Here is a 26,365-nt window from a genome sequence, read left to right as displayed (position 1 = left end):
TACACCCGTTGTATGTGAACGTTGAGTCTATCACATCCGATCATCACGAGATGCTTCGAAACGACGAAGCTGTACAACGGTGCATACTTAGGGGAGAACACTTTATTATCTTGATATTAATGTGAGGGATCATCTTATAATGCTACCGTCGCGATCTAAGCAAAATAAGATGCATAAAAGGATTAACATCACATGCAGTTCATATGTGATATGATATGGCCCTTTTGTCTTTGCGCCTTCGATCTTCATCTCTAAAGCACGGACATGATCTCCATCATCAACGGGCATGATCTCCATCATCGTCGGCGTAGCGTCAAGGTTCATGGCGCCGTCTTCATGGTTGTTCACCTCATGTAGCAACTATTACAACTACTTTGAAATACTACTCAACATGAAATTTAAAGACAACCATAAGGCTCCTGCCGGTTGCCACAATACAATAATGATCATATCATACATATTCATCATCACATCATGGCCATATCACATCACCAAACCCTGCAAAAACAAGTTAGACGTCTCTAATTTGGTTTGCATATTTTACGTGGTTTAGGGTTTTCGAGTAAGATCTAATCTACCTACGAACATGAACCACAACGGTGATACTAGTGTTGTCAATAGAAGAGTAAATTGAATCTTCACTATAGTAGGAGAGACGAGACACCCGCAAAGCCTCTTATGCAATACAAGTTGCATGTCGAACGAGGAGCAAGTCTCATGAACGCGGTCATGTAAAGTTAGCCCGAGCCGCTTCATCCCACTATGCCACAAAGATGCAAAGTACTCAAACTAAAGATAACAAGAGCATCAACGCCCAAAAAACCATTGTGTTCTACTCGTGCAACCATCTATGCATAGACACGGCTACGATACCACTGTAGGGATTCGTTGCATAGAAAACAAAAAATTTCCTACCGCGAGAACGCAATCCAAGCCAAGATGCAATCTAGAAGACGGGAGCAACGAGGGGATGATCAAGACTAACCCTTGAAGATTTCCAAAGCCTATAAGAGTAGGCTCTTATTGCTGCGGTAGACGATCACTTGCCGCTTGCGAAAGCGCGTAGAAGATCTTGATCACGGTGCCACAATCGGGCAGCACCTCCGTACTCGGTCACACGTTCGGTGTTGATGAAGACGACATCCTTCTCCCCGTTCCAGCGGGCAGCGGAAGTAGTAGCTCCTCCTTGAATCCGGCAGCACGACGACGTGGTGGCGGTGGCGGTGGAGATCTCCGGCGGAGCTTCGCTAAGCGTGCGGGAGAAGAGGAGGAGAGAGGGCGGCTAGGGTTTGGGAGAGGGGTGGCCGGCCACCTATGGGTGCGGCCAAGCTATGGGTTTGAGGTGGTCAGCCCCTCTCCTATGCCCCTCATTATATAGGTGGAAGCCCCAAGTGTTGGACTACAAGTCTTCGAATAAGACCCGAACCAAAAACCTTCCATGTGTAGGGAAACCTACCCAAGGTGGGAATCCCACTTGGGGTGGGATTCCCCCTTCCATGAGGGGGTTGGCCGGCCACCCTTGGGGAGTCCACCTTGGACTCCTCCCCTTTAGGGTTGGCTGGCCATGCAAGGTGGAGTCCCTCCGGGACTCTACTTTCCATGGTGATTTCTTCCGGACTTTTCTAGAACCTTCTAGAACCTGCCATAAATGCACCGGATCATTTCCAAACTTGGAATATGACTTCCTATATATGAATCTTATTCTCCGGACCATTCCGGAACTCCTCGTGATGTCCGGGATCTCATCCGGGACTCCGAACAAATATTCGAACTCCATTCCATATTCAAGTTCTACCATTTCAACATCAAACCTTAAGTGTGTCACCCTACGGTTCGCGAACTATGCGGACATGGTTGAGTACTCACTCCGACCAATAACCAATAGCGGGATCCGGAGATCCATAATGGCTCCCACATATTCAACGATGACTTCGGTGATCGAATGAACCATTCACATACGATACCAATTCCCTTTGTCACGCGATATTTTACTTGTCCGAGGTTTGATCATCGGTATCACTCTATACCTTGTTCAACCTCGTCTCCTGACAAGTACTCTTTACTCGTACCGTGGTATGTGGTCTCTTATGAACTTATTCATATGCTTGCAAGACATTAGACGGCATTCCACCGAGAGGGCCAGAGTATATCTATCCGTCATCGGGATGGACAAATCCCACTGTTGATCCATATGCCTCAACTCATACTTTCCGGATACTTAATCCCACCTTTATAACCACCCATTTACGCAGTGGCGTTTGGTGTAATCAAAGTACCTTTCCGGTATAAGTGATTTACATGATCTCATGGTCATAAGGACTAGGTAACTATGTATCGAAAGCTTATAGCAAATAACTCAATGACGTGATCTTATGCTATGCTTAAATGGGTGTGTCCATTACATCATTCATATAATGATATAACCTTGTTATTAATAACATCCAATGTTCATGATTATGAAACTAATCATCCATTAATCAACAAGCTAGAAGAGGCATACTAGGGACTCTTTGTTGTCTACATATCACACATGTACTAATGTTTCGGTTAATACAATTATAGCATGATATATAAACATTTATCATAAACATAAAGATATATAATAACCACTTTTATTATTGCCTCTTGGGCATATCTCCTTCATTTTTCGCATGTCACTCGAGCCAATGCCTCTATAGCTTTTATTTGTCTTACATGAGTTTCTAACTCTCTCGTTCTGCGCCTTACCTCTGTTGCGAGTAGCGAACTGAATTTACTTTCGACTGAGGTCGCTCGCGTTCCCCTTCTTCCCGGGAGTACTGATATTAGGCTTTGTCGCACCACAAACAAATAGCTTACAAACCAAGATTTCTATGTTAATTCTTTCAGGCACTTGCAGCAGGATGAGCATGCAACAAAAACTTGGGGGAGCGAGGCCCCTTTGAAGTGCAAGATTTTTCTTTGGCTTGCTTGGCAACGTCGCCTGCCAACCAACGAGAGAAGATTCTATCACAACATTACCTCTACTGCAACCTGCCCCTTCTTCATTCAGGCTGAAGACGTCGACAACATGTTGACTCCTATGAAGTCCGGTGCTATTTTCAGACCGAATCCCGACCGAGCACGCGCTCCTTTCAGTCCATGCTCAGCTCTTGGTTTTGCTCAACTACCAAAGCCACCACTTCATCCGCTATTGCTTGGAATATTTGGAAGTAGCGCAACTCCAAAGTTTTCAACGCGATGGATGAACCTCTTCCCCTCATTGTGCAAAGATGTATCAAAGACATTAGACTGTGGGCCAACATGTGCCGCAATTTAGACTCCCGTCTTGTGCTTCTATCTTGGTGCAACTCTTATGATCCTCCTTGAGCTCCTCTTCCTCTCGCTCTCGTCTCCCTCTAAAAATTTGTAATGAGCTACCTTGTAATGGCCCAATGTTGTTGATACAGAAGGTTCACCGTAGTTACACTAAAAAAAAGTAGAAAGAGACCCAAGCTCTCGCCTGAAGTAAATATGGTTAGGTTAACCTAACCTAAAAAAAGAGAGCCCAATGGGCCTATGGGTTAACCGTAATGTGCAATTGGTTTTTTTGGGTTCGAACGTCAGCTTACATTGCTGCTCCTAGATGCCTAGCTAGTGCGACAGCTTTCAACGGAAGTTGTCTAGTATGATTTTTTCAGTGTCTTCAAGCAAGAACACCGAGCTTTGCGAGTATTTAACGTTTGGTATAATATATTCTCATTTACCAACGATTTGTGATATTCTATTGTTGCATAATGTTAAAAGTGGTTCGAACCTTAATAATCAATGGTTAACCATTTCTGGTTAAATAGGTTCGAACCCCAAAGATAAATGCTTAACCAAATCCCATCCTGAGCCTGAAACAGCTGGTTAGAGATACCATGATATAGTGAAGAAGTGATCGTGGCAAAATCAAGGAAGGTATCTTCCCGGGCCATTTGTTCGACACCTAGAGCTTTTTTTTTTACATGAATCCCACTCTACATCTGTTGATGTTCAGAATGCCCATAACCTCTCATTCGATAAAAGAAAACCTCATACTACTCAACAAGGCAGTTTCTTCCGACCAATCTCGAAAATTCAGCCAGCATGTTCAAACCATTGCAGGGTTCCTTATCATATTTACTTACTTTTCTGTCGGATACAACAACGGTGCAGCCAGTGCAGAAGCGATTACTAATCAGTGTTTTTTTAGGTAGCGCTATTCACTGAGATTAATACAGAAGATCATTTGCATGCATACAGTCTTGATGCAATCCTTGTTTGTTGACATCACCATGGAAGCACTGACCAACCCAGAAGTACATAAATTGCACCAATTCTCGTACACTACACATACGGAGGAGAACCAGGAAATATGATATGGAGATCAGAAAGAACACATTCAGTTAAGTACAGGGGAATTACGAGACGCGCAGGCATCCAGAGCACAGAAATCTGATGGAGCACGTATATCCATCGTTGCATGGTCAGGCATGTAGGCACTCTGTCAGCTCCGGTAGACCTGCAACCATGCAACGAAAATCAGAAAACACAGTTTAAGATCAAGAGACCTTTTCCTAGTTCCAGATAGCAGACACGCTGGAATATAAGTGTTATCCGGGTGTTAAACTCAGTCCATACTCCATAGTGTAAACTGCAAATATTTTGTCGCCAGTAGATGCCAAAAGGGACATGTATGCAACATAATTTCTTTTTGACTAGCCTACAAGTGATGTGAGCAGCTCAACAACTCCACTGCAATGTCACATAACAAGTACAGTAATAAAAGGATCAGAGTGACATTTCAACTTACTTTTACAAGTGGCACTCGATATGGCCTTGCGCCGGTTATAGAGATTAAAAAAAGGAACATTACCTGCAGAGGAACAAAATCTGTGTTATAGATAATCCTAAATAATGCAACAACAAAGGCAGAATTATAACAGAACACTGGAATACTTAACCAGATACAACATATTCATGAAGAAGAATGAGCCGCAACAGAACATTTCATTGAGAAGTTGAGTAATGCGATCACTCAGTTTAACGGGCAATGCTCCAAGCTCATCTATAATCAGTGTCCTAATTTCATCATCAGCCACAACAAAACTAAGAGGCATGAAACCAATTATATCCGCTAATTAGTTAGTAACTTAGTATCAAGAAGACCGCTCGATAATCTATAAAAAGAAGAAAACGTTGACAAAAAAGCCTAGTCAATTCTTCAGTTCCATGAAAAACAGACATGAGGCACATCAATCGACAACTATTTCAAACGCTGAACAAAACGACTTCATGATTTTAGCATCGACAAAGCCTGGAGCCTCTTCAGCACAAAAGGATATTGACACAGGTATAAATTTAATACAACCATGTACACATCTGAGCTTCTTAATCATAAGTTTATGCAGAAAGTGGGTTTGGTACAACAAAACTCCGTCTCCAATTTTTTCGAATCATAAAGCCCTCGTGTGTTTCAGATAACTCATTTACTCACATGTGCATCAGTGCATGTACATGGCAGTACAGCAGTTTTTTTTTCCTACCAAGAATAAAATACCACTGCTTGCAAGGAAACAAATAAAACTTAACTACGGTGCACACATTTATTAGTATCCATGTCCTTCTAACAATCAGGTAAAACTTGCAAGTCAGCAAATACAACAATTTGCCACATTTCACCATCAACTAGAACAAAATACTGAAACAGGAAACACATGTAGACCGCTAGATATTTAGCATGGAGAAGACCCTTAGAAAAACAGAAGACGATAAAAGATGCAAAATCAATTCTTCAGTTAAAGAAATAGAGACATGAGGCAGGTAGATTGCTAACTAGTAAGTAATAACAAGACCACTAGATAAAAAGCAAAGTCGCTTCTCCAGATTAAGAAAGTCACTCACTCAACTGCATTCAGATGAAAGGCGAAGCGTTCACAACAGCACCCTCTTGTGTCTGGAAGAAGGTATGCGAAACTAGAGTTTGTTTGTCCCTTTTGCCTGGCTAGTTATAAGTGAAATGTTTTCAGGGTTCCATGATTGAGATGACTCCTAAGCGAGACATCTCAATGATTTCCTCTGTTCTAGTTGAGTTTGACATGAGGATCAAGAAAGGAGAGCAAGAAGAAGATGATCTACAATTAATTGACGGTGCAATAGACTACAGCTATCTGACCATGCCTTGCATGCCATTCACGAATTTGCATTCATGGCAATTGTGGTACGGTTGACATTACTTTAGCACTCCTTTACCGTGCAGTGGAGCCCACAATAGATTTTACAATATCAAAAGTGCAGAGTGGATTCACTTTATCTCTCAATTCGTCTGTGTTTATTCGTGGGTCACATGAGAGAATTCAGCTTTTTCGTGGCACTATTGGCAGCCATGTGACTTAAGAAGATACGTGATTGCAGTAAAGATGGATAGCTGGATGCATTTGAAGTTCAAGTTAGGTCAGAAAGGCTCTAAAAATATTGATCTTGAACACTGTTGTTACTTCCAAGCAGATATCCATGGATAGGACTGTCAAGAAAAAAATGCTCGAGCCTGCCTCTTTTCTGTGAAGGTGACTTGGTCGACTATGCCAGTATACCACTGGTATAAAGCCCCTATGTGCTTTATGTTCAAATTGTAGTCGCGTTATTTCCTCTTGCACTAGATGTATACTACTCCGTATACTTGGCAGGGTGAATGTCCGATTACTAGTTATTGATTGAACTGGAATTGAAACTGAGTATTCTCGTGCATCTTCCCTGTCTCAGTGAGAATCAGCTAATGTTTTCAGCATGCACTCTACTGTAAGCATGGATTATTATCTTTCCCTGTTTCTCTGCATAAGAACTAAAAAGAAATCTCAACTGCTCTTACTGTAAAATAAAAAAAATCTACACCACTTCAAAACAGAAGATTGCCTTTCCCCTGAAAGATGTGAGGATTAAAGGCAACATTGAGGAGGACACGCCCACCAACAAGGCTCACTCTTGCATAGTGATCAAGGCGGATCTCATGAGGGTGATTCAACAATTTGGAAACCATCATGTGTCCAACTTGCATTGGTTAAACTCCGCAAATGTGGCCATTTTGCCTAAAAAGGATGGTGCCGAAGAGATCTCCGACTTTAGACCCATTAGTCTCATCCACTCAATTGCAAAAATCATCACAAAAATGCTTGCCATCCGCCTCGGTCCTTCCATGAATGAGCTCATTTCAAATGCCCAAAGTGCATTCATCAAGAGAAGGAGCATTCATGACAACTTCCTCTATGTACAAAACATGGCAAGAAGGTTGCATAAAAACAAGACCCCGAGTCTTCTCTTCAAGCTTGACATTCGCAAAGCCTTTGACTCCATTAGGTGGGACTACTTGATTGATCTCCTTCAACGGCGAGGCTTCCCGAGTGCTTTCCGCAATTGGATCACCGCCCTCTTCGCCACATCTACTTCGCGTGTCCTTCTTAATGGTGTGGCCGGCCCCCCCATCTCCCACGGTCGCGGTCTTCGACAAGGGGATCCTCTCTCTCCCTTGTTATTCAACCTTGGCATTGACCCGTTGCAACAAGTGCTTGACCTTGCCACATCTCATGGCCTACTCCACAAAGTTAGGGGCCGGGGCCCTATCTTGCGCACTTCCCTTTACGCCGACGACGCGGCAATTTTCCTTGCGCCCATAAGAGAAGACATTCAAAACCTTTCTCGTATACTCGAGGCGTTTGGTGAGGTCACCGGTCTCCGCACCAACTTCCAAAAGAGCTCCGTCGTTTCTATCCGTTGCCATGATCTTTCTTTGGACGATATTCTTGAGGGTCTACCGGTTTGTAGACAAAATTTCCCGATGAAATACCTTGGGCTTCCTCTTTCAATATGGAAATTGAAGAGCGTCGATTTCCAACACCTCATCGATAAGATGGCCGGGAAGATTCCTACTTGGGATGGCAAATTTATCAACATGGCCGGCCGCACCGCCCTCGTGAAGTCCGTCATTGCCTCTCAAGCGATCTAGCACCTTACCCCCCTTGTTGTTCCGCCACCCATCATTGAGAAAATGAAGAAGATTGAGAGAGCCTTTCTTTGGACGGCTACCGATAAAGTCACGGGAGGACAATGTAAAGTCAATTGGGAGACGGTGTGCCGCCCCAAAGATCTGGGGGGTCTTGGAGTGCTCAACATCGATAAATTCGCAAGAGCTCTTAGATTGCGGTGGCCTTGGTTGGAGTGGACGGACCCAACCAAGATTTGGATCGGGTTGGGAAACCCTTGTACGGAGGTGGACATGGACCTCTTCTATGCTTCCACAAAAATCGTGGTTGGAAACGGTTTGAAAACTAAGTTTTGGGACGCCCCTTGGCTTGATGGCTCGAAGCCTAAAGACATCGCCCCCCTAATCTATGCGGAGTCCAAGAACAAAAAGTGCACGGTCAACAAGGCTACAAAAAATGATGCTTGGATTGCCATGATTCACATTGAGGGAGATTTCACTATCGCCCACCTCGAGCAATTTGTGGATCTTTGGATCAAGGTGCATGTCTACGTTCTTCATGAGGACATGGATGACTCTATCTCTTGGACGCTTACGGATGATGGTCAATACTCGGCGGCTTCGGCTTATAAGGCACAATTTTTTGGTGCCACCGCATCCAACTTTAGGAGATCCGTTTGGAAGATTTGGGCGCCACCCAAAGTAAAGTTTTTCGCTTGGCTTGCCCTACAAAATAGGCTTTGGACGGCGGATCGTTTGCAAAAGAGAGGTTGGCCCAACAATGCCATTTGTCCCCTTTGTTCGAGGAGTCCGGAATCCATCGACCACCTTCTTGTTCATTGTAGATTCACCCAAAGACTTTGGGGCCTCCTCAAAGCGTGGTTTGGGTTATATTTTCTTGACCTCCACGCATGGCATGCGATGTCTCTTCAAGATTGGTGGAGCCTCTTGACCGGTACGTCTACGCCTAACCGGAGAGCGCTCGCTTCCGTTGTTCTCCTCACCTCTTGGGAAGTTTGGAACGAGAGGAATGCTCGGATTTTTCGCCACAAGCATGCACCACCATCGGTGGTTTTTGGGAACATCAAAAATGAGTTAAAACTTTGGGTTGCCGCGGGGGCCAAGCGTGTGAGTCTTTTGATGCCGCGAGAGTAGGCGTGTTGTAAAGTATCGGTTTTGCTACTTTGTAAATCTTCTCCTTAATTAATAGATTGAGGCAGAGCTTTTGCCTCCGTTTCAAAAAAAAAAAAAAAGATCAAGGTACTGTTGCGACAGCAATGACTGGTTGGTAACTGTCGCTTCCTGCTTGCTTGCTTTCTTCAAAATACAACACATTTTATGACTCATTTTGTTTCCCTTGGTGCACTGGTTGGCATTGTGACCTTTTACTACAGTCGTAAGAGGTTGTGCTGGCATGTTCTTCAATAAACCTCATGGTAAAAGAATACACTGGAAGTCCAATTAATATTCTGCTTCTCAACTGGAAGAGCCGGCAAAGTTTGACCATGTGAAATAACAATTTCTGCTGAACATGCATGGAAAGAAGATTTGAACTTCTCATTAAAGCAAAGCCATGGCCTCAAATAACAAGTTTAGTGGTACTAATAAATAATAATGACAGGGTTTTTTGACATAATAGTGACAGGTTGTTGTTGTATTATATCCTGATTTAAATTTGACCGAATCTTTCATTCTATACTTCTGCTAGCAGCCACAGCTGGTTGGTAAGCATGTTCACCCTACCGCAGTACCCTTCCACCCTTTACGCAGCCAGCCAGACATCCCCAGTTAGCATAGAAAAGAAGATCTGCAGTTTCAGGTCATCGCCACCTAATCTTGCTCTCTCAGGCTCAAGGTATCTGAGGTTAGTCCTGTTGCAACCAAAGCCATGGATTCCAAACAGAGGGTGTATATGAATCAAGGACAAGGTGAAACAAGCTATGCTCGCAACTCCAGTATTCAGGTATGAGGTATCTTCTCCTCTCTTGTTTTATTCACTGGTGTTATTTCTACGGCACATGAGAATTAGGCGTCCGCTAGTTGGCCATGGCTATTGTGCTCGCCCAGCACACCAGAGTTTGAGTCCCTGACTCCCTGCGGTGCTCACGGTTGCTTCTTCTTTGAATTAAAAATCAACAGGGGCTTCTCCCTATTGGTCTAAATTTTTATACTGCCGTTCTGCCGAAATTTGGCTTCTGAAGACTGCCCGGTAAAGATTTTGTTCACAATATACTTCATGTTAGTGACAATAAACTATCAACATAAAGTTTTCTCGAAAAAAGTTAAACAACCAACATAAAGATAAATAAGAACAAGAATTGGGAAACATTAGACTAGATTTCTGAAGAAGTATAAGTAGACTGCAGAGCGCTCAGCAGAACAGGATGAAGTCCCTGGTAGAAGCGGCCATCGTTGGCTTATGCAGCAACCCCAACACCTTGTTGTCCGGAAAGATGGCCATCGCGGACTTGGGCTGCTCCTCTGGTCCAAATGCGCTAGCACTGGTGTCAATAGCCGTGGAAGCCATCCACAACCACTTTCTTCAGTTCCAGCAGCCACCTCCAGAAGTCTGCGTACTCCTTAATGATCTCCCAGACAATGACTTCAACGTGGTGGTGAAGAACCTGGTGGCGCTCCAGCAAACCAACGAGCCAGTTTGTGTAACTGGTATTGTACCAGGGTCATTCTACGAGAGGCTCTTTCCTAGTGGCTCCTTGCATCTTGTCTGCTCATCCAACAGCCTTCAATGGCTCTCCAAGGTGTGAACCTGACACTCCACTCCAGCAACCTTCGTTCATTCATTATCTGATCGTGTACATATACCGGATCCTGAAGATTTAGTGGCAAATTAAACCACATCTCTGCATATGACTTTGATGAGCATATCAGGCGTGAAAGACTCCCAGTGGTTGCTGCAGCTTATGCACGGCAGTTCAGGAAGGATTTCACACGCTTCCTCAAGCTCAGAGCCAAAGAATTGGTTCCAGAAGGCCAGATGGTTGTCTCTCTTGTGGGCAGGCGTTCTGATAAACTTGCCACCGAAATATCTTATGTCTGGGGAACTGCAGCTCAAATTTTAGGTGTCATGGCTTCAGAGGTACATACGTACATGGTTTACCTGTCCTGTCAACAATTTTATCGTTTGCTAACAAGCATGTGAATATTTTCCTTTTTTGGATAACTGACAGGGCATGATTGACAAAAAAAAGTTTGATTCTTTCTACATACCAGCATATGGACCTTCCGCTAAAGAGCTGAGAGTGATCATCGAAGAGGAGGGCTCCTTCTCAATCACTGAGATGCAGGCCCACGACTATGCAACCGGCATGGACAGGGCGCTCCTCACCCCAAACAGGATAGCCAATACTCTGAGAGCTATATTCGAGCCAATAATAGTCCAGCATTTTGGAGAGATCATGGATGAATTTGTAAGGACCGGCGAGAAGCACTTGAGCCTTCAGCGAAGCTCGCAAGTCGAGGGTACAGAAGACCCAATAGTTATGGTGCTTGTATCACTTGCCAAGGCATAACATGACAACTGGGGTGGCAGTGGCAGTGGTCGTGTTGCCCTTGTTAATTCTCTTACTCCTTAAGAAGTACCATTAAGAGTAAGGAATCAGCGTCACTGCATTCTAGAGTACGATGTGAATGTTTTTCGCAGATACAGAACCTATGTTTGTCATTTCTTTTCCGGTCCTTGCTATCATAGGTATTTGAAGGGCATTTCTGCATAACCACTACAGAAAGTGCAAGTCACTCTAAATAATAAATACACCTATGACACTCCAAAGTTAAGAATTGTTCCGCTCAACTTTGTTTTGCATCGGAGCTGCTCTAACATCAATGAAATTTTGAGAACCAGCTCTAAAATGTATGAAATGTTGAAAAGCATAACTCTACAATCAGGGCTCAAAGCATGGTGCTCACAGTAAAACAGTGTATGGTATGTTTGTTTTTCTTCCTTGGACCCATATTGAGCAACTACGTGGTTTTTTTTTCTAAGTTTTGATGGTGCAGTGGACACAGTGGCTAGTGCTTTTCACAATACCACCATTCAACCATACAAAACATAAGTTTTGTCCATACTCAACAGGAAAGTTACCTATTATGGACTTGGTTCATTTTCAGTTTTACGAGTTTCTAGTACTTATGATGGAAATTTTATACCTTGTCCAATTGTGGAGCACAATCTTACACTGAGCATCATTGTGACCAAAAAAAAATTCCTTCTGCTTATCAATACAAGTTCTATTTCTTGAGTTTATGTTAAGATTGAACATCACATGAAGTATTAATCCTTAAACTTGTTAGCAACTAAAGTCAAATGATCATTCCACATAACAAAACAGTAAGCTGTAAATATAACATAATATTTCCACATCTAACCAGATACAATGGAGTTTATGTTAAGATTTAACATCACATGAAGTATTAATCCTTAAACTTGTTAACAACTAAAGTCAAATTATCATTCCACACAACAAAACAGTAAGCTGTAATATAACATAATATTTCCACATCAAACCAGATGCAATGGATTCAGGAAGACAATGACTTGCAGCAGAAAATTTCCGAAAAGGTGACAATGATTCAATCATATACTATAACAAGTACTACTATTAAGCTCTTCTGAAAATCAGGTGCAAATTGCTAGTCAACAGGTGGATAATCGACCTCGCTTCGTCATCAGTTACAACAGACAAACAAAAGCATGAAGCACAAGTTTATTTGCTTCGTCATCAGTTACAACAGACCACTAAGTTCTAAGAAGCCATTGAAAAATGGCCAGGCAAATTCTTCAGTTAAAAAGACAGAGACATGAGGCAGCTAAAACGTTAACTATTGAGTACTAAGAAGATCATTATATAAAGAAAACAAAGCAAAGTCAGAGCTCTATTTTTAGTTCAAGGAAACAGAGGCATGAGTCAGATCAAACATTTGAAATGCAGACAAAAAATGACTCTGTAATTTTGGCCTGAAGACACTTGACAGACACTTCAGCCCAGAAGAATATTTAAAGAAACATAATAGAGCCCGCGTAACAGTTGAAGCTTCTGGATCATAACTTTTTATGCATCAACAAGGAAACAAGCGGTTGATACAGTTCTTACATATCTCAGCTCATGACGATCCAAAAAAGCTAGGCCTTCAAGAAGCACCATCACACTGAACAACCTTGAGATGGAAGTCTAAGTGTGGACACCAGAATCATCTAGTGAGATGAAAGGGAAAGTGTTCACAACATAGCCCTCTATTGTCGGAAAGAAGGTATGTTGAACAAGTGTTTGTTTGAGACGAAGTTGAGTAGCCCGGAGTAATTTGCGATGGAAGCTTACGACCAACTTGCCAGCGATGTCAAAGTGAAGTAGCCACTCGCCAGACTGGACGAGAATGAGCACATCGTGATCCCAAGACGAAACCACCACATCCGAATAGTATGTGTTAAATCCAAACCGCTCTGTGAGCTCTGCAACCGGTAATTTAACCCGGTATTTGAAGGCCCATACCTCGCCGTCATAGTCCTGCATCGTCCAGATATCGAGTGTTCCATTGCCAAAGCTGGCCATGCCGAGCACTCCATCCATCTCAAACAGGTCGGCAGAACCAGGAACAGCCGGAGCACGCATCTTCCTGAACGACTCGGTCGTGGTGTCGAATACAATTATCTTGTTTCCTTCGTACTCGTCCCGCTCTATGTGCCAGTGCAGGCTGCCCCGGATGAGGGCGGGCACAATGGCATGGATCTCGAGCTCCACCTCCGGCCACCCGATGTGCCTCGGCGGGTGGCAGGAGCCCAACGCGTAAACGTAGCAGGCATCTTGAGCGCCGGGGGGCAGTTCGTCATAAGGCAACATCGAGTCAGGGTAGAGCAGTAGACGGTACTCTCCGGTAGGAGGGTGCGGGTACATTCCGGCGAGGCAGAAGCCACGGAGCAGCGGGAGGGGAGCATATTGACGAGTGGCCGGGCTGCAGACGGAGAAGTGCAACGGAGCGGAGAAGCACGAGTCAGCTTCTGTGCAGAAGATGAGGAGACCGTCGCAGGAGGCCTGTAGATGGATGTAGGTCTCGTCGAAACCCAGCCGGGCGACGGAATGGAGCTTGTCGGCGGCGGCGACCCCCGCCCGGTGGTCCAAGAGTATGATGTCTACGGACAGGCTGGAGCTGGAGCTGAGCTCGTATTGGAGTGGGAAAGCGGGCTGGTGGCCGTGGTGGGCGAGGAGGAAGTCGCGGGCGGAGGTGGCGTGGCGCCAAGCGCGGCAGACGGCGCGACAGCGGAGGAGGGGCTTGGGGGGCAGGCGGACGAGTATCTCCCAGATGGAGATCTCATCGGGGAGGCCGCGGTGGAGAGGCGCCGCTCGTGCTCTTGCGGCCTCCGCCATGGACGCCGGCTAGGAGATCTCTCCTGGGAGGAGCATTCGGAGTGGTTGCCGGCGACGGCGAGGGTGACGGCGGAATCGGTTAGGTCTTGGGGAGATTGATTGATTGATTTGATTCAGATCGTATGCGTTGACTGGGCTGGGCCCAGAAGAAGTTCAATTGATGCTACAGAAGGAGCCTGTTTTGCTTACTAGGCTTTCAAAAACATGAGCTCGTTGTATTCGTTGCTACATAATGAAACCTCCCATTTTCTACATTATGAGTGAATAAAACTACATGAAGTCAGAGTAATCAATCTGAAGCTAAATTGGATAATTTGGACATTGCACGTAAAAAGAATATGCAATCTTCTAATAATATAACTACACTATTTGCAACAAAATTGAACGAAAATTAAACTAGCTAACTAGTGGACGAGCCCACAAAGATTCTTGAGCAACGAACCGGTACGTGAGGCTACAATAGCGATCTAGTTCTTCCTCGCCTCCTGACGTCGCCGCTGCCGATCTGCCCCGCCTCTGTGACCTTCGAGTCATGGGGGGTGCGGTGGATCGCGGCCCTCGTCGGCGGGAGGTCTCCACCCCCAGTTTTGTTGGCTCCGTTCTCCATTTTAGGGTCAAAGTTTGTAGGGGTGGCGCCGCTTCGTGCAATAAGGTCTCCTCGGCTTCAACCTCATTTCAGCGGCAACGTCGAGAGGTTTGTAGGAGTGGTGTCGTCTTCGAGGTTTCTTCTGGCTGTGTGGATCTTCGGATCATCAAGGAGCTTCAGCGGCAGTTCATCCTTCTTCTTTATCTTCGGAACGGATGTGGTCTTCTTGATTCGATCGGCGACTTCCTGTCCGCAACCAACAATGTCAAGCCGACTTAGGGAGGAGCGGCAGCGGCGGCGCGCCGTCGACACGGTCTGGAGGTTGAAGATGAATGGTTTCTCAAGGATCTCGTTGTAATTTTCGTTTTTCTTGGAGTGTTTTGTACTATTCGATGTTTCTTTTAATGCCAGTGTCCTATTCACGAAAAAAACTAGTGGACGAGATTAGAGCCGTGCTTGAGCCGACAATTTTGCAGCATTTCGAAGATGTGATGGGTGACTTCGCGAGGATTGGATTGCAACACTTTAGCCTAGAGGGAAGCTTGGAGGACGTGCTTGCAAAGACATATCACTTAGACACTTACAAACGAGTGAGGATCGGTACCTGGCAATATGGCTCACTTTAATTGTAGTATTTGTGAGGGGCCAACTGTCTCCCTGGAAATTTTGCCAAGCATAGACGGGCGTTCTGGTTTGTCTCTACTTTGTAAGGAGATTGGTGATGCGAATGTATGCGTTTTTGTGTGCTACTTTTGCTATCTTGTTTGGTTGTATAGATCAATCGATGTAGAGGCCAGGGGCATTCATCCTTTTTTGTTTTGTTTCTTTTTGTTACTATTTCACGTTGGTTTGTTCCCCTTGTTCGGTTGTTCCTTATATGGAGTATGCTGTGAATATTTTTCATGCATGCAAAACTAATGTTGAAGCAACAATAATTCACACCAATTAGCAAGTTGCTATTGTCCATGAACTTAATTAACTAGCTAAGCCTAGGAAGCATTGTGCCGTATGGTTTGCATCGAAAACAAGTTTTCACCTGGTAATATTTGCTCCTACGAAGATGTCAGCTCCCCCTTACTGAATTCTGATGTCTGCCACCATAGTTAGGATAAAATTACCCACGAAGTGACAATAAGTCAGTAATACAAATATCATAGGAACGAGTGTGTCCCGTAGACTAAGCTTGGCATGACAACGCAGTGGTATTAAGCTAATTCTGACAATACCATGAAATCTCTTGTGTCATTTTTTGCCATTTTTTTCGCTCAGATTCATCGCTATTTGAAGTGCATTTCTGCATATCCATTAAAGCAAAATGCAAGTGTGAATCACTGTAAATCAGCAGACCATCTATAGTTATATACCACGCCAAAGCTAAGAATTGCTCCCTCAATGTTGGTTTGCACCTGTGCTGCTCTACACGTCAGGCCTCAAATCATGGTGATCACAATAAAACAATGTATGTATGAAATGTTTATTTTTCTTTACTTGGACCCCATATTAAGCAAGATGTTTTCCTTTTCTCGGCTTTGATGGCGTGATGGACACAGTGGCCAGTGACCTTCATAATACCACCAGTCTACCACACTGTAACATAAGTTTTATCACAGTCTGACAGAAAAATGACCTATTATGGTTCACTTTCATTGGAGTATTTGTGATGGAAGTTTCATAGTTTGTCCAGCTGGGAGCACAATGTTTAACCTGAGTATCACCATGACAAATATTCCTTCTGCTTATCTTAAGCTTATGTCAAGAAAAAAACATTACACTAAATATTAATCCCTTAAACTGGTTAGCAACTAAACTCAAATGATAATTCCACATGATGCAACATAAAGCTGGAATTATAACAGAATTTTTTCACACCTAACCAGATGCAATGGGTTCAGGAAGGAAAACATAATTGCAGTAGAACATTTTTTTAAAGGTGACTACGATTCAACCATTTAATATAACAAGTACTGCTCTAAGCTCTTATGAAAATCAGGTGCATTTTGCTAGTCAACAGCCAACAGGTGGATAATCTGCGTCGGTTACAACAGACAAACAGAAGCATGAAACACATGTATATTTGCTATATCTTTAGTGTTCTGGTAAAACTACTAGGTAATCTCTAACAATGATGTATTTAGTGAACACACATGAAAGATATTTCAGCCGAAAAGATTATTTAAGGAAAGATAATGCAACCATGTAACAGTCAGAGCTTCTCGATCACAACTTTTTATACATCAAATTAGAAGGTAGTGGTGGGGTACAGTGAATAAATATTGCAGCTCATGACGAAACAAACAGCTAGGCCTTTAAGAAGCACCATCACCACACTAAACAGCATCCAGATGGAAAGCTAAGTGTTCACAGCATGATCATCTGGTGAGATGAAAGGCCAACTGTTCACAACATAACCCTCTATTTTCGGAAAGAAGGCATGCGGGACAAGACTTTGTTTGAGACGAAATTCTGTAGTACGAAGTAATCCACGACGGAAACTGGCAACCAATTTGCCATCCAAGCCAATCTGAAGTAGCCACTCACCACATTTGACCAGAATGTGCCCACCACCATCATCCCAAGACGCAACCACCAGCTTAGAGAATTTGTGAAGTCCAAACCGCACGGTGAGCTCTGCAACCGGCAATTCAACCCGGTATTTGAAGGCCCATACCTCACTGTCATAGTCCTGTGTCATCCAGATATCAATGGGTGTCTCCCCATTATAAAAGCTGGCTATGCACAGCATTTCATCCATCTCAAACAGCTCGGCAACGCCAGGAACAGCCGGAGCGCCCATCAGCCTGAACAACTCAGCTATGGTGTCGAATACCATTATCATGCAGTTTTCATTCTCATCTTTCTCAATGAACCAATGTAGGCCACCACGGAAAAGGACAGGTCCAGCTGTATGAATCGCATCCTCCATCTCTGCATCCGGCTTCGGCTCGGGACACCTGATGCTCCTCGGAGGCTCGCAGGAGCCCAATGAGTAAACGTAGCAGCCATATCCAGCGTCGGGCCCTGGTTCTGGTTCATCGTGCACCAACCAAGCCTCAAGGTACAGCAGTAGCCGGTACTCGCCCGTAGGAGAGTGCGGGTACAATCCGATGATGCAGAAGCCACGAAGCTGCGGGAGGGGAGCGTACTGACGAGTGGCCGGGTTGCAGACGGACTCACCTTCATTAGTGCTGAGGATGATCAGGCCGTCGCAGGAAGCCTCTATATGCGTGAACGCGCCACCGGTGTCAATTCGGGCGACCGAATGGAGCTGGTCGGCGGCGGCGACCCCTGCTCGGTGGTCCAGCAGCATGATGTCTAGGTACCCGCCGTCGTCGTACGCGCTGTTGCGTTTGTAGAGGATGGGCAGCGAGAGCTGGCGGCCGTGGTGGGCGAGGAGGAATTCACGGGTAGAGGTGGCGCGGCGCCAAGCGCGGCAGACGGCCCGGCAGCGGAGGAGGGGTTTGTGGGGCAGGCGGAGGAGGATCTCCCAGATGAAGATCTCATCCGGGAGGCCGGGGTGGACCGGCGCCGCTCGTGCTCTTGCGGCCTCCGCCATGGCCGCCGGCTGAAGATCCTCCTAGGAGGAGCAAGAGGAGTTGCCGGCGAGTGGTGTGGCGGCGGAAGGGAGTTAGGTTAGGTCTTCAGAGTAGAATTGGGCCGAAATGAACTTGGGCTGGGCTTAGCCCATAAAGAGGTCACTACTCACTACTCACTAGTCACACACATGAAACTGCAGAAGGAGCCTTGAGGCGACGGAGCGCCAGCCAGTGGCTCGGCGAAATGCTGCCTCCGCGCACGGCGGACGCGCTCCGGCGGGTGGCGATTGGCGCCGCGCTCATGATCTCCTTGTCCGAGTTTGATCTGGGATAGAGGATGCGAGGAAGAAAGGCGGCACTGCTGGACTCGTTGGGCACTGCACGCGAGGTGTTCGACCAAATGCTCCTAGGCAACCTTGCACGAATATCACCAATCCTGTTAAGCATTTTCACATGCTGTTTTCTCCATTTCATTTCCATTCTCATGCATTATTATTTGAACGCCGCCTCCTGGGTCATTATTTGGCTGCTTCAGTCGTGGTGTATATGGCACCGGTTGACATTTGTCCACTTGAAGGGTTGTATAACAGCGTAACCACTAAAAAAAATCAAGTGTACACTCACCGCATATAAATAAAAGTCAAGTGTCCAAACAGGGAGTTGCGTATGTGCTACTCTAACGTATCTCGCGTGATTGTTTCCTTTCAGTTGGAAGCCATGTTGAATAATTGAACTCGTTGAAAATAACAAGCGTGTTAGTCTGAAACAACCCTGCAAGTGACTGGTTCTTAGTATGATATCCTGATGCGGATTTGACCAACCTTGCCAGCCGCCTTTCCATTTGCTCGTCCAGGATTTAGAATAAGGAAGCCTGGTACCTCCCTAGTATTGTTGCCAATAAGTAGCCCCCAGAAAACACATTCGCATTGATCATAGAACAAAGAAGCACTGAACTTCTCAAGATCTAGAGTTTATCTCTGCTCCAACCAAAGCCATGGCCTCCAGTCAGATGGTGCGTATGAATCAAGGACAAGGGGAAACAAGCTACGCTCGCAACTCCAGTATTCAGGTATCTTCTCATTTCTTGTTCCATCCACTAATACTGTTTCTAATCTTCTATTGCATGCTGATCTCTTTTTTATTTGACACTTGGCTTCTCTGAACTGTTTAATCAAGAATCTGTTCATAACATGGCTTATTTTACTGAGATTGAAACTGCCGTGAGAAGTTAAGAAGCACGCCAATTAGCTAAATGATTAGACTAGATTTTTTGAAAAATTAGAACTCGACCTGCAGAACGCTCAACAGAACAGGATGAAGCCCCTGATAGAAGCGGCCGTCGTTGACTTATGCAGCAGCATCAACAGCAGCACTGTGTTCCCCAGAAAGATGCTGATCGCAGACTTGGGCTGCTCTTCTGGCCCAAACGCGCTAGCACTGGTATCGCTTGCCGTCGAGGCTATCCACAACCACTGCCTTCAGTTCCAGCAGTCACCACCGGAAGTATGTGTGCTCCTCAACGACCTGCCTGAAAACGACTTCAACGCGGTGGTGAAGAGCCTCGTCACGCTCCGTCAAAGCAACAAGCCTTTAGTCGTGACTGGTGTCACACCGGGGTCATTTTACGAGAGGCTCTTCACTAGTGGTTCCTTGCATCTTGTCTGCTCGTCAAATAGCCTGCAATGGCTCTCAAAGGTGTGAGTTTGACACTGGTCAATGGATCGATCCATTTGATTACTTGTTGAATATATAAGTAAAACCTTATCTTTATAGGCCCCTGAACATCTAACGAGGAATCAGATTCCGGCGTATGACATCGATGAGAACGCTAGGCGTGAAAGGCTCCCTATGGTCCATGAGGCTTATGCTCAACAGTTCAGGAAAGATTTCACACTTTTTCTCAAGTTGAGAGCCAAAGAATTGGTCTCGGGAGGCCGGATGGTTGTTTCCATTATCGGGAGGCCTTCTTATGTAATTGCCTCCAGATTCTTTCACCTGTGGGAAATTGTAGCTCAGATTCTAAGTGTCATGACCTCAGAGGTACTACCTCCATCCCAAAACTTAAGGCTTATATTATCTTTTGAAAGTCAAACTATGTCAAGTTTGACTAAGCTTTTACCAAAAATCATTAACATGCAAAATACAAAATTAATATCATTAAATAGATAATGAAATATATTTTCGTATGGTATCTACAAAATATTATATTTGTTGATAGATTGTTCTAAAAATTTAGTCAAACTTTACTTGGTTTGACTTTTCAAAAAAATATAAGCCTTAAGTTTTGGGATGGAGGTAGTACATTCGTTTTTTCTTAGCATAGAATTTATCATTTGCTAACAAATACACGAGTGTTTGCCCCCTGATGTTATGGTATTTTTTGGCAGGGTGCGATTGACAAAGCAAAATTTGATTCTTTCTACATTCCGTTATATGGACCCTCCTGCCAAGAACTGAGGGAGATCATACAAGAAGAAGGCTCCTTTTCAATCAGGGAGATGCGAGAACATGACCCTAAAACCGACTATGACAACACATTCGTGACACCAAGCAGGTTTTTGAATCATCTGAGAGCCATATTTGAGCCGATAATAGTCGAGCATTTTGGAGAGGTTATGGATGAGTTTGTGAGGACCGCAGAGCGTCGATGGAGTGTGGAAGGAAGCATGCAAGATGGGTGTGCTAGAAACCCACGAGTTATGCTGGTCGCATCCCTCGCAAAAGCATGATGATCAGGCACCTGACGGTAGATTGTGTTATGTACTCCGTCTATCTTAGTAAGTTTTGCAATGAGATTCAAACATCTGGAAGATCAAAGTAACAATTGTGTGTGCCAATTATGTGAAACTCCCAACTTATTGTACATATTTAGTGAAAACTCTTACCACATGGCAAGGGAGGATTGAGAAATTCATAGAAAACGAACTAGCTCTGGAAGAACTTGGTCTGTGTTGCTGTTCAAGTGTTCATAGTACCCCAGTCTAGCACATTTCAATTTGAGCTTCATTCTCTAGTACTTGTGATGGAAATATCATACTACACCTGCTTGCTATATTTATGTAAATGTAGCTAGCTACCCCACTGATACTGCATCCAGTATTGACATTTTAGGCCAATACACACCTGTTGCATTGCTGACTTATAAGAGCACATATTCTTCACTCGCAAAAAAAAAGAGCAGATATTCTTGGATAGCTCCCCTGGGTCTGGAATAACTGATTGTGTAGTCAGTGTATGACAGACTAATTGAGTACACACATGGTTGCTTCTTATTTTGTGTTAGCAAATCCTGAACACAATTGTTCTCTGAACTTTGATTCTCTATACAGAGAAACAGTATCAGTGTCAGTTTACTTGTTTGATGGAATGTGAAAATGCACTAGAAAGCACAGCTCCAATATGAGAGGGGTGATTTTAGTAGGAGCTGGAGTCAGAAATTAGAAATAATAATGCACGTCACCCCCATTCATATTCTCTTCAAATAAATTAAATTTTGCTTGGGCAATTACTATGCATTGGCTTGCCCACTAAATACGTGCAGAGGAGTTTGGGATAAGGCATGGATGCGGACTGAACCACTCTGTCCAACAACAAATTGCTTCGTGGGCATTTTTAGTTAACAAACCATGAAGATGCACGTCAGATAATCAAGATGCGGAACCATGGGCTGGCCGGGGACGTGAACTTTGTGTTCGGTACTGGAACTTTGCAGTGATAGGACATATCCTCTTCCGTTCGTATGGTAATCCTGCAAGTATCAAGAAACTTCTAAGATTCTTCATTATATTCTGCCATTTTATTTGTCTTCTGATGCTAATTATCTGAATTCTGTAAAATAGTTCATTATTTACATGCTTGTTTGGCATGCATTGGCTGATCAATTTCTTGTGCCTATTGGTCAAGAATTTATTAGCTGCATAAGCACTAAAGGAAAACTCAAATGTGCAGCCACAGTAAATAAATAAAAGTATACCACTCCGAAAATAGTAAAAGGACTGTCTGTGCTGCTCTAAAATTTTCAGCATTTTTCAGCTCGATCCCATGTTGAACAACTTAACCAGTTCAAAATAACAGGCTTGGAAGTCTAAAATAAATAATGCATATCCACCGAAGTGTTTGCTAGTATTGTATTCTGATCTGGATTTGACCAACCTTTCAGTGTTTCCATAGGCTGCTCCTAAGATTAAAATAATAAAGCATGCCGGCCTTGCTGTTGCCCCCAATTAGTAGCTCCAAGCTCAGGAAAGTCATCCCAGTTGACCACCAAAATAAGAAGTATTTCAGCTTCCAGTATCCTGTCGGCATTTCCTTCTGGTTCCTGCAGATTCAAGATCTGAAGTTTTAGTGTTTCTCAACCAACGCCATGGCCTCCAAACACACGGTGCATATGAATCAAGGACAAGGGGAAACAAGCTATGCTCACAACTCTACTATTCAGGTACCTTCTCCTCTCTCGATTAATTCTCTAATGTTCTTTGACACCTTTGGCTCATCAAAACTACTGCATCGAGCACTCCTTCAGTCTATCGCTTATATTACTGAGTTATACAGAAAAGTTGAGGACGTTAAGAACACCATTTATCAAAGACATACTAGACTAGATTTTTCTAAAGAACTATAACTCAATTGCAGAATGCTGAACAAAACAAGATGAAACCCCTGATAGAAGCGGCCATCCTTGACTTAGGCAGCAACAACAACACCTTGTTGCCGACAAAGATGGTGATTGCTGACCTGGGGTGCTCCTCTGGTCCAAACGCGCTAGTGCTGGTGTCAATCGCGGTGAAGGCCATCCATAGTTACTGCATTCAGTTCCAGCGGCCACCACCGGAAGTGTGTGTGCTTCTCAACGACCTACCTGACAATGACTTCAACACTGTGGTGAAGAGCCTGGTCAAGCTCCACAGCAATGATCCTGTTGTTGTAACCGGTGTTTCTTCAGGGTCGTTTTACGAGAGGCTCTTCACTAGTGGATCCTTGCATCTTGTCTGCTCGTCCAACAGCCTGCATTGGCTCTCAAAGGTGTGAGTTTGACACTGCTCGATGGGTTGATCCAGTTTACTCCGTCCATCCCAAATTAATTGACTCAACTTTGTCTAGATATGCATGTCTGCGTGCTTCTCAGCAACCATGCGTATCTTTGGATCAACTTAATTTGGGACAGAGGGAATATTACTTATCAACTTGGTAAGCAAAACCTTATCTTTACAGGCTCCTGAAGTTCTAACCAGTAACCAGATCTCAGCGTATGGTATGGATGAGTATGCTAGGCGTGAAAGTCTCCCAATGGTCTTGGAGGCTTATGGACAACAGTTCAGGAAAGATTTCACACTTTTCCTGGAATTAAGAGCCAAAGAGTTGGTCCCAGGAGGACGGATGGTTGTTTCTCTTCCAGGGAGGCGTTCTGATGAACTCGCCTCCAAATTCTCTCACATCTGGGAAGCCATAGCTCAGATTTTACGTGTCATGGCTTCAGAGGTATGTCGCTTTACCTTTTTAGTATAGTATTTTATGATTTGCAATTTTGCATACAAACAAGCGGGTTTTTGACATTCTGATATGATTGATAGGGTGTGATCAGCAAATTGAAGTTTGAGTCTTTCTACGTGCCGATGTATGCACCTTCCGACGAGGAGCTGAGGGAGATCATCCAAGAAGAGGGATCCTTTTCAATTAGTGAGATGCGGGTGCATGACCTTACAAGCGGTGGGGACAGCACACTCATTATCCCAAGCAGGTTCATAACTCTTTTGAGAGCTGTATTTGAGCCGATAATAGTCCAGCATTTTGGTAATGTCATGGATGAATTTGTGAGGACCGCGGAGCAGCGGTGGAGCCAGCCAGGCAGCTTGCAAGAAGAAATTTCTGGAAACCCGCGAGTTATGTTGGCTGTATCTCTCGCGAAAGCATGACCAGGTAACTGTTGTTGTTTCTATTTGTTTTTTTTCTAAAAGGTACATCCAATTTGATGGCACCAATTCATTTCCATTGACCTTTGTCTTTGTGGTTTGTGTAAATATAAGAATGGTGAGTGGTGACACCTCACTACGGGAGAGCTCCAGTCTGCCGACGGCTGCCAGCCGTCGGCACAGCAAAGAAGGCCGTCGGCATAGGCTGTGCCGACGGTGACCATCGGCGTAGCGTCGTCGGCATAGTTCTGGTCGGGGACTGCCCGATCACCGTCGGTACAGACTGGCCGTCGGCACAGATTGTTGTGCCAACGGTATAGTATTTCAAAATTTTCAAATTTTTTTTTGAAAAAAGATTCAAATTATGTTTTTTTTTTAAATATTTTTTTCCAATATTCTTTTTATTCTTTTTTACTTGTTAATCTTTCACAATCACACTTACACCTAATATTAGGTCAAATTGCACTTGTAGTCAAACTTCCCAGTTGGTCACCCATCCTCACACTACTCCCGCTCCAAAGACGCTTAACTTCTTGGTTCTCTTCGGATGAGCTTCCATGAAAGAAATGATGTCCTTGTTGTTAATACTACCATATCAATCATATTAACCCTTTGACCGTGCTGCCACATCTCTATATTTTTGAATTCTAAACAATTACTTAAGTAAACAACAATGAATATATATAAATAATAATAATATAGAATTTGAAAAACAATTAAATGATTTCATTTTTGTCTTTTTTATTTAATATGGAATAATTAATATCAGTAAATACGAATTTGGCAAATAATATGTCTAAATTGATCAGAAAAATGAGAGGAATACAAATATGACATCCATATCATATTTTGAACCTACAATTTAATTTACCCAAAAATCATGAGCAATAGATCAAGTACCTCTAGTTTAAATCTGGTTGACTTTATCGGAAATGAGGTGGGAAACGGCCTCGGCATGACATAGTTTGCCGAAATGAGGTCATATTTGGCACGTGTGTGGGACCTAGGATGGAAGCAAGACCTCGAATGCGGATTTCTAATCCGGCCCACGGGCAACCATCTTTTCATTTTTAGCGTGCCCAAACGGTTTTTATTTGTGAAGCAGCTACATGGGGCGCATTTTAGTATGACGTGAAACCTCCGTGCGATTATAGTAGACCACCTACGCACCACATATCACATGATATGTGCACGCATTAGCTTTTTGGGAACACATGCGGCTTCCGGCGGTGTCCCGCCGAATCCGCTGGAAACTGACCGGATTTGAACTAGGGCTCAACTATCCGTCGCTCCAGAAATTCCGGAAAAAATGTTTTTAGTTCTAAGACGCATCATTATATGTGCTAATTTTTGTCCGTTTAGTTTTTCGCGAATGGGTGCACCCGCACGCCCGTACGGCGATACCGCATGTCCTGGGGGCCTATTTTGGCCGGATGGCAATTTGAACGAAGTCAAAAAATCCCACCGGAGCCGCGTGGCGTCATTTTATATGTCATAGTAACTATTCCGTTTGTCAAAACTGGGATGTGGCAATTATTTTGGAAAACCGTTCACGAAAAGAGCTATCACGTCCGGAGTTCTATGGATTTCAGGGGAAATGAGGTGGGAAACGGCCTCGGTATGGCATAATTTGCCGAAACGAGGTCATATTTGGCACGTGTGTGGGCCCTAGGATGGTAAGCAATACCCCGGACGTGGATTTCTAATCCGACCCACGAGCGACCATTTTTCATTTTTGGCGTGTGTGAAAGCCATGAAACCTCGAACATTATAGCTCATTTCTAAGAAAATTTATTTAGGTATTCGAATATTCCATTTTTGATATTTTTCTATGATAGATCTTGTTTTTCTGCAAAATTTGATATATTATACTTATTTTTCTCAGTTAGAATGATTTAGTTATGCTTTTTGGAGAAATAGGAAAAAGCTATGCCGACGGTTAAACCGTCGGCACAGGTCTGTAGTGGAAAAAAAAGGAAAAAAAATGTTGTGCCGACGGC

The 26,365-nt window shown here is 44.1% G+C and overlaps 4 protein-coding genes and 1 pseudogene across 4 annotated transcripts; 4 read left to right on the top strand and 1 right to left on the bottom strand.

The window, feature by feature from the left end:
• Positions 1-5,796: 5,796 nt before the first annotated feature.
• Positions 5,797-6,617, top strand: LOC124662426 (annotated as a pseudogene).
• A 3,225-nt stretch (positions 6,618-9,842) lies between these two features.
• LOC124668574 (jasmonate O-methyltransferase-like) lies at positions 9,843-11,487 on the top strand. Its single transcript, XM_047205684.1, has 4 exons — positions 9,843-9,920; positions 10,324-10,718; positions 10,799-11,054; positions 11,146-11,487. The coding sequence occupies exons 1-4, from the start codon at positions 9,846-9,848 to the stop codon at positions 11,485-11,487; spliced, it is 1,068 nt and encodes a 355-aa protein (XP_047061640.1). The 5' UTR covers positions 9,843-9,845.
• Positions 11,488-13,086: 1,599 nt separating this feature from the next.
• Positions 13,087-14,337, bottom strand: LOC124660304 (F-box protein At5g49610-like). Its single transcript, XM_047198116.1, has one exon. It carries the CDS (start codon positions 14,335-14,337, stop codon positions 13,147-13,149), a length of 1,191 nt encoding a protein of 396 aa, XP_047054072.1. The 3' UTR covers positions 13,087-13,146.
• Positions 14,338-19,287: 4,950 nt separating this feature from the next.
• LOC124668156 (salicylate/benzoate carboxyl methyltransferase-like) lies at positions 19,288-21,185 on the top strand. The gene is made up of 4 exons (XM_047205342.1): positions 19,288-19,525; positions 19,753-20,151; positions 20,230-20,496; positions 20,844-21,185. Exons 1-4 carry the CDS (start codon positions 19,451-19,453, stop codon positions 21,183-21,185), a joined length of 1,083 nt encoding a protein of 360 aa, XP_047061298.1. The 5' UTR covers positions 19,288-19,450.
• A 1,595-nt stretch (positions 21,186-22,780) lies between these two features.
• On the top strand, positions 22,781-24,368 carry LOC124668697 (probable jasmonic acid carboxyl methyltransferase 2). Its single transcript, XM_047205782.1, has 4 exons — positions 22,781-22,894; positions 23,089-23,478; positions 23,668-23,934; positions 24,027-24,368. Exons 1-4 carry the CDS (start codon positions 22,820-22,822, stop codon positions 24,366-24,368), a joined length of 1,074 nt encoding a protein of 357 aa, XP_047061738.1. The 5' UTR covers positions 22,781-22,819.
• The last annotated feature ends 1,997 nt before the right edge of the window (positions 24,369-26,365 follow it).

Source organism: Lolium rigidum, chromosome 6, assembly GCF_022539505.1.
Source record: "Lolium rigidum isolate FL_2022 chromosome 6, APGP_CSIRO_Lrig_0.1, whole genome shotgun sequence".
NCBI classification, from domain to species: domain Eukaryota; kingdom Viridiplantae; phylum Streptophyta; class Magnoliopsida; order Poales; family Poaceae; genus Lolium; species Lolium rigidum.
The sequence above is the reverse complement of the archived record's forward strand: the minus strand, read 5'-3'. Positions and strand labels throughout refer to the sequence as shown.

What these genes read in the sequence shown, in the direction of transcription:
- LOC124668574 (XM_047205684.1), top strand. Translation starts at nt 9,846, where the DNA reads ATGGATTCCAAACAGAGGGTGTATATGAATCAAGGACAAGGTGAAACA. An exon ending in CTCGCAACTCCAGTATTCAG is followed by an intron (nt 9,921 to 10,323) that starts GTATGAGGTATC and finishes AGTAGACTGCAG; the next exon opens with AGCGCTCAGCAGAACAGGAT. An exon ending in CTTCAATGGCTCTCCAAGGT is followed by an intron (nt 10,719 to 10,798) that starts GTGAACCTGACA and finishes CTGAAGATTTAG; the next exon opens with TGGCAAATTAAACCACATCT.
- LOC124660304 (XM_047198116.1), bottom strand. Translation starts at nt 14,337, where the DNA reads ATGGCGGAGGCCGCAAGAGCACGAGCGGCGCCTCTCCACCGCGGCCTC.
- LOC124668156 (XM_047205342.1), top strand. Translation starts at nt 19,451, where the DNA reads ATGGCCTCCAGTCAGATGGTGCGTATGAATCAAGGACAAGGGGAAACA. An exon ending in CTCGCAACTCCAGTATTCAG is followed by an intron (nt 19,526 to 19,752) that starts GTATCTTCTCAT and finishes CTCGACCTGCAG; the next exon opens with AACGCTCAACAGAACAGGAT. An exon ending in GCCTGCAATGGCTCTCAAAG is followed by an intron (nt 20,152 to 20,229) that starts GTGTGAGTTTGA and finishes TTATCTTTATAG; the next exon opens with GCCCCTGAACATCTAACGAG.
- LOC124668697 (XM_047205782.1), top strand. Translation starts at nt 22,820, where the DNA reads ATGGCCTCCAAACACACGGTGCATATGAATCAAGGACAAGGGGAAACA. An exon ending in CTCACAACTCTACTATTCAG is followed by an intron (nt 22,895 to 23,088) that starts GTACCTTCTCCT and finishes ACTCAATTGCAG; the next exon opens with AATGCTGAACAAAACAAGAT. An exon ending in TACGTGTCATGGCTTCAGAG is followed by an intron (nt 23,935 to 24,026) that starts GTATGTCGCTTT and finishes TATGATTGATAG; the next exon opens with GGTGTGATCAGCAAATTGAA.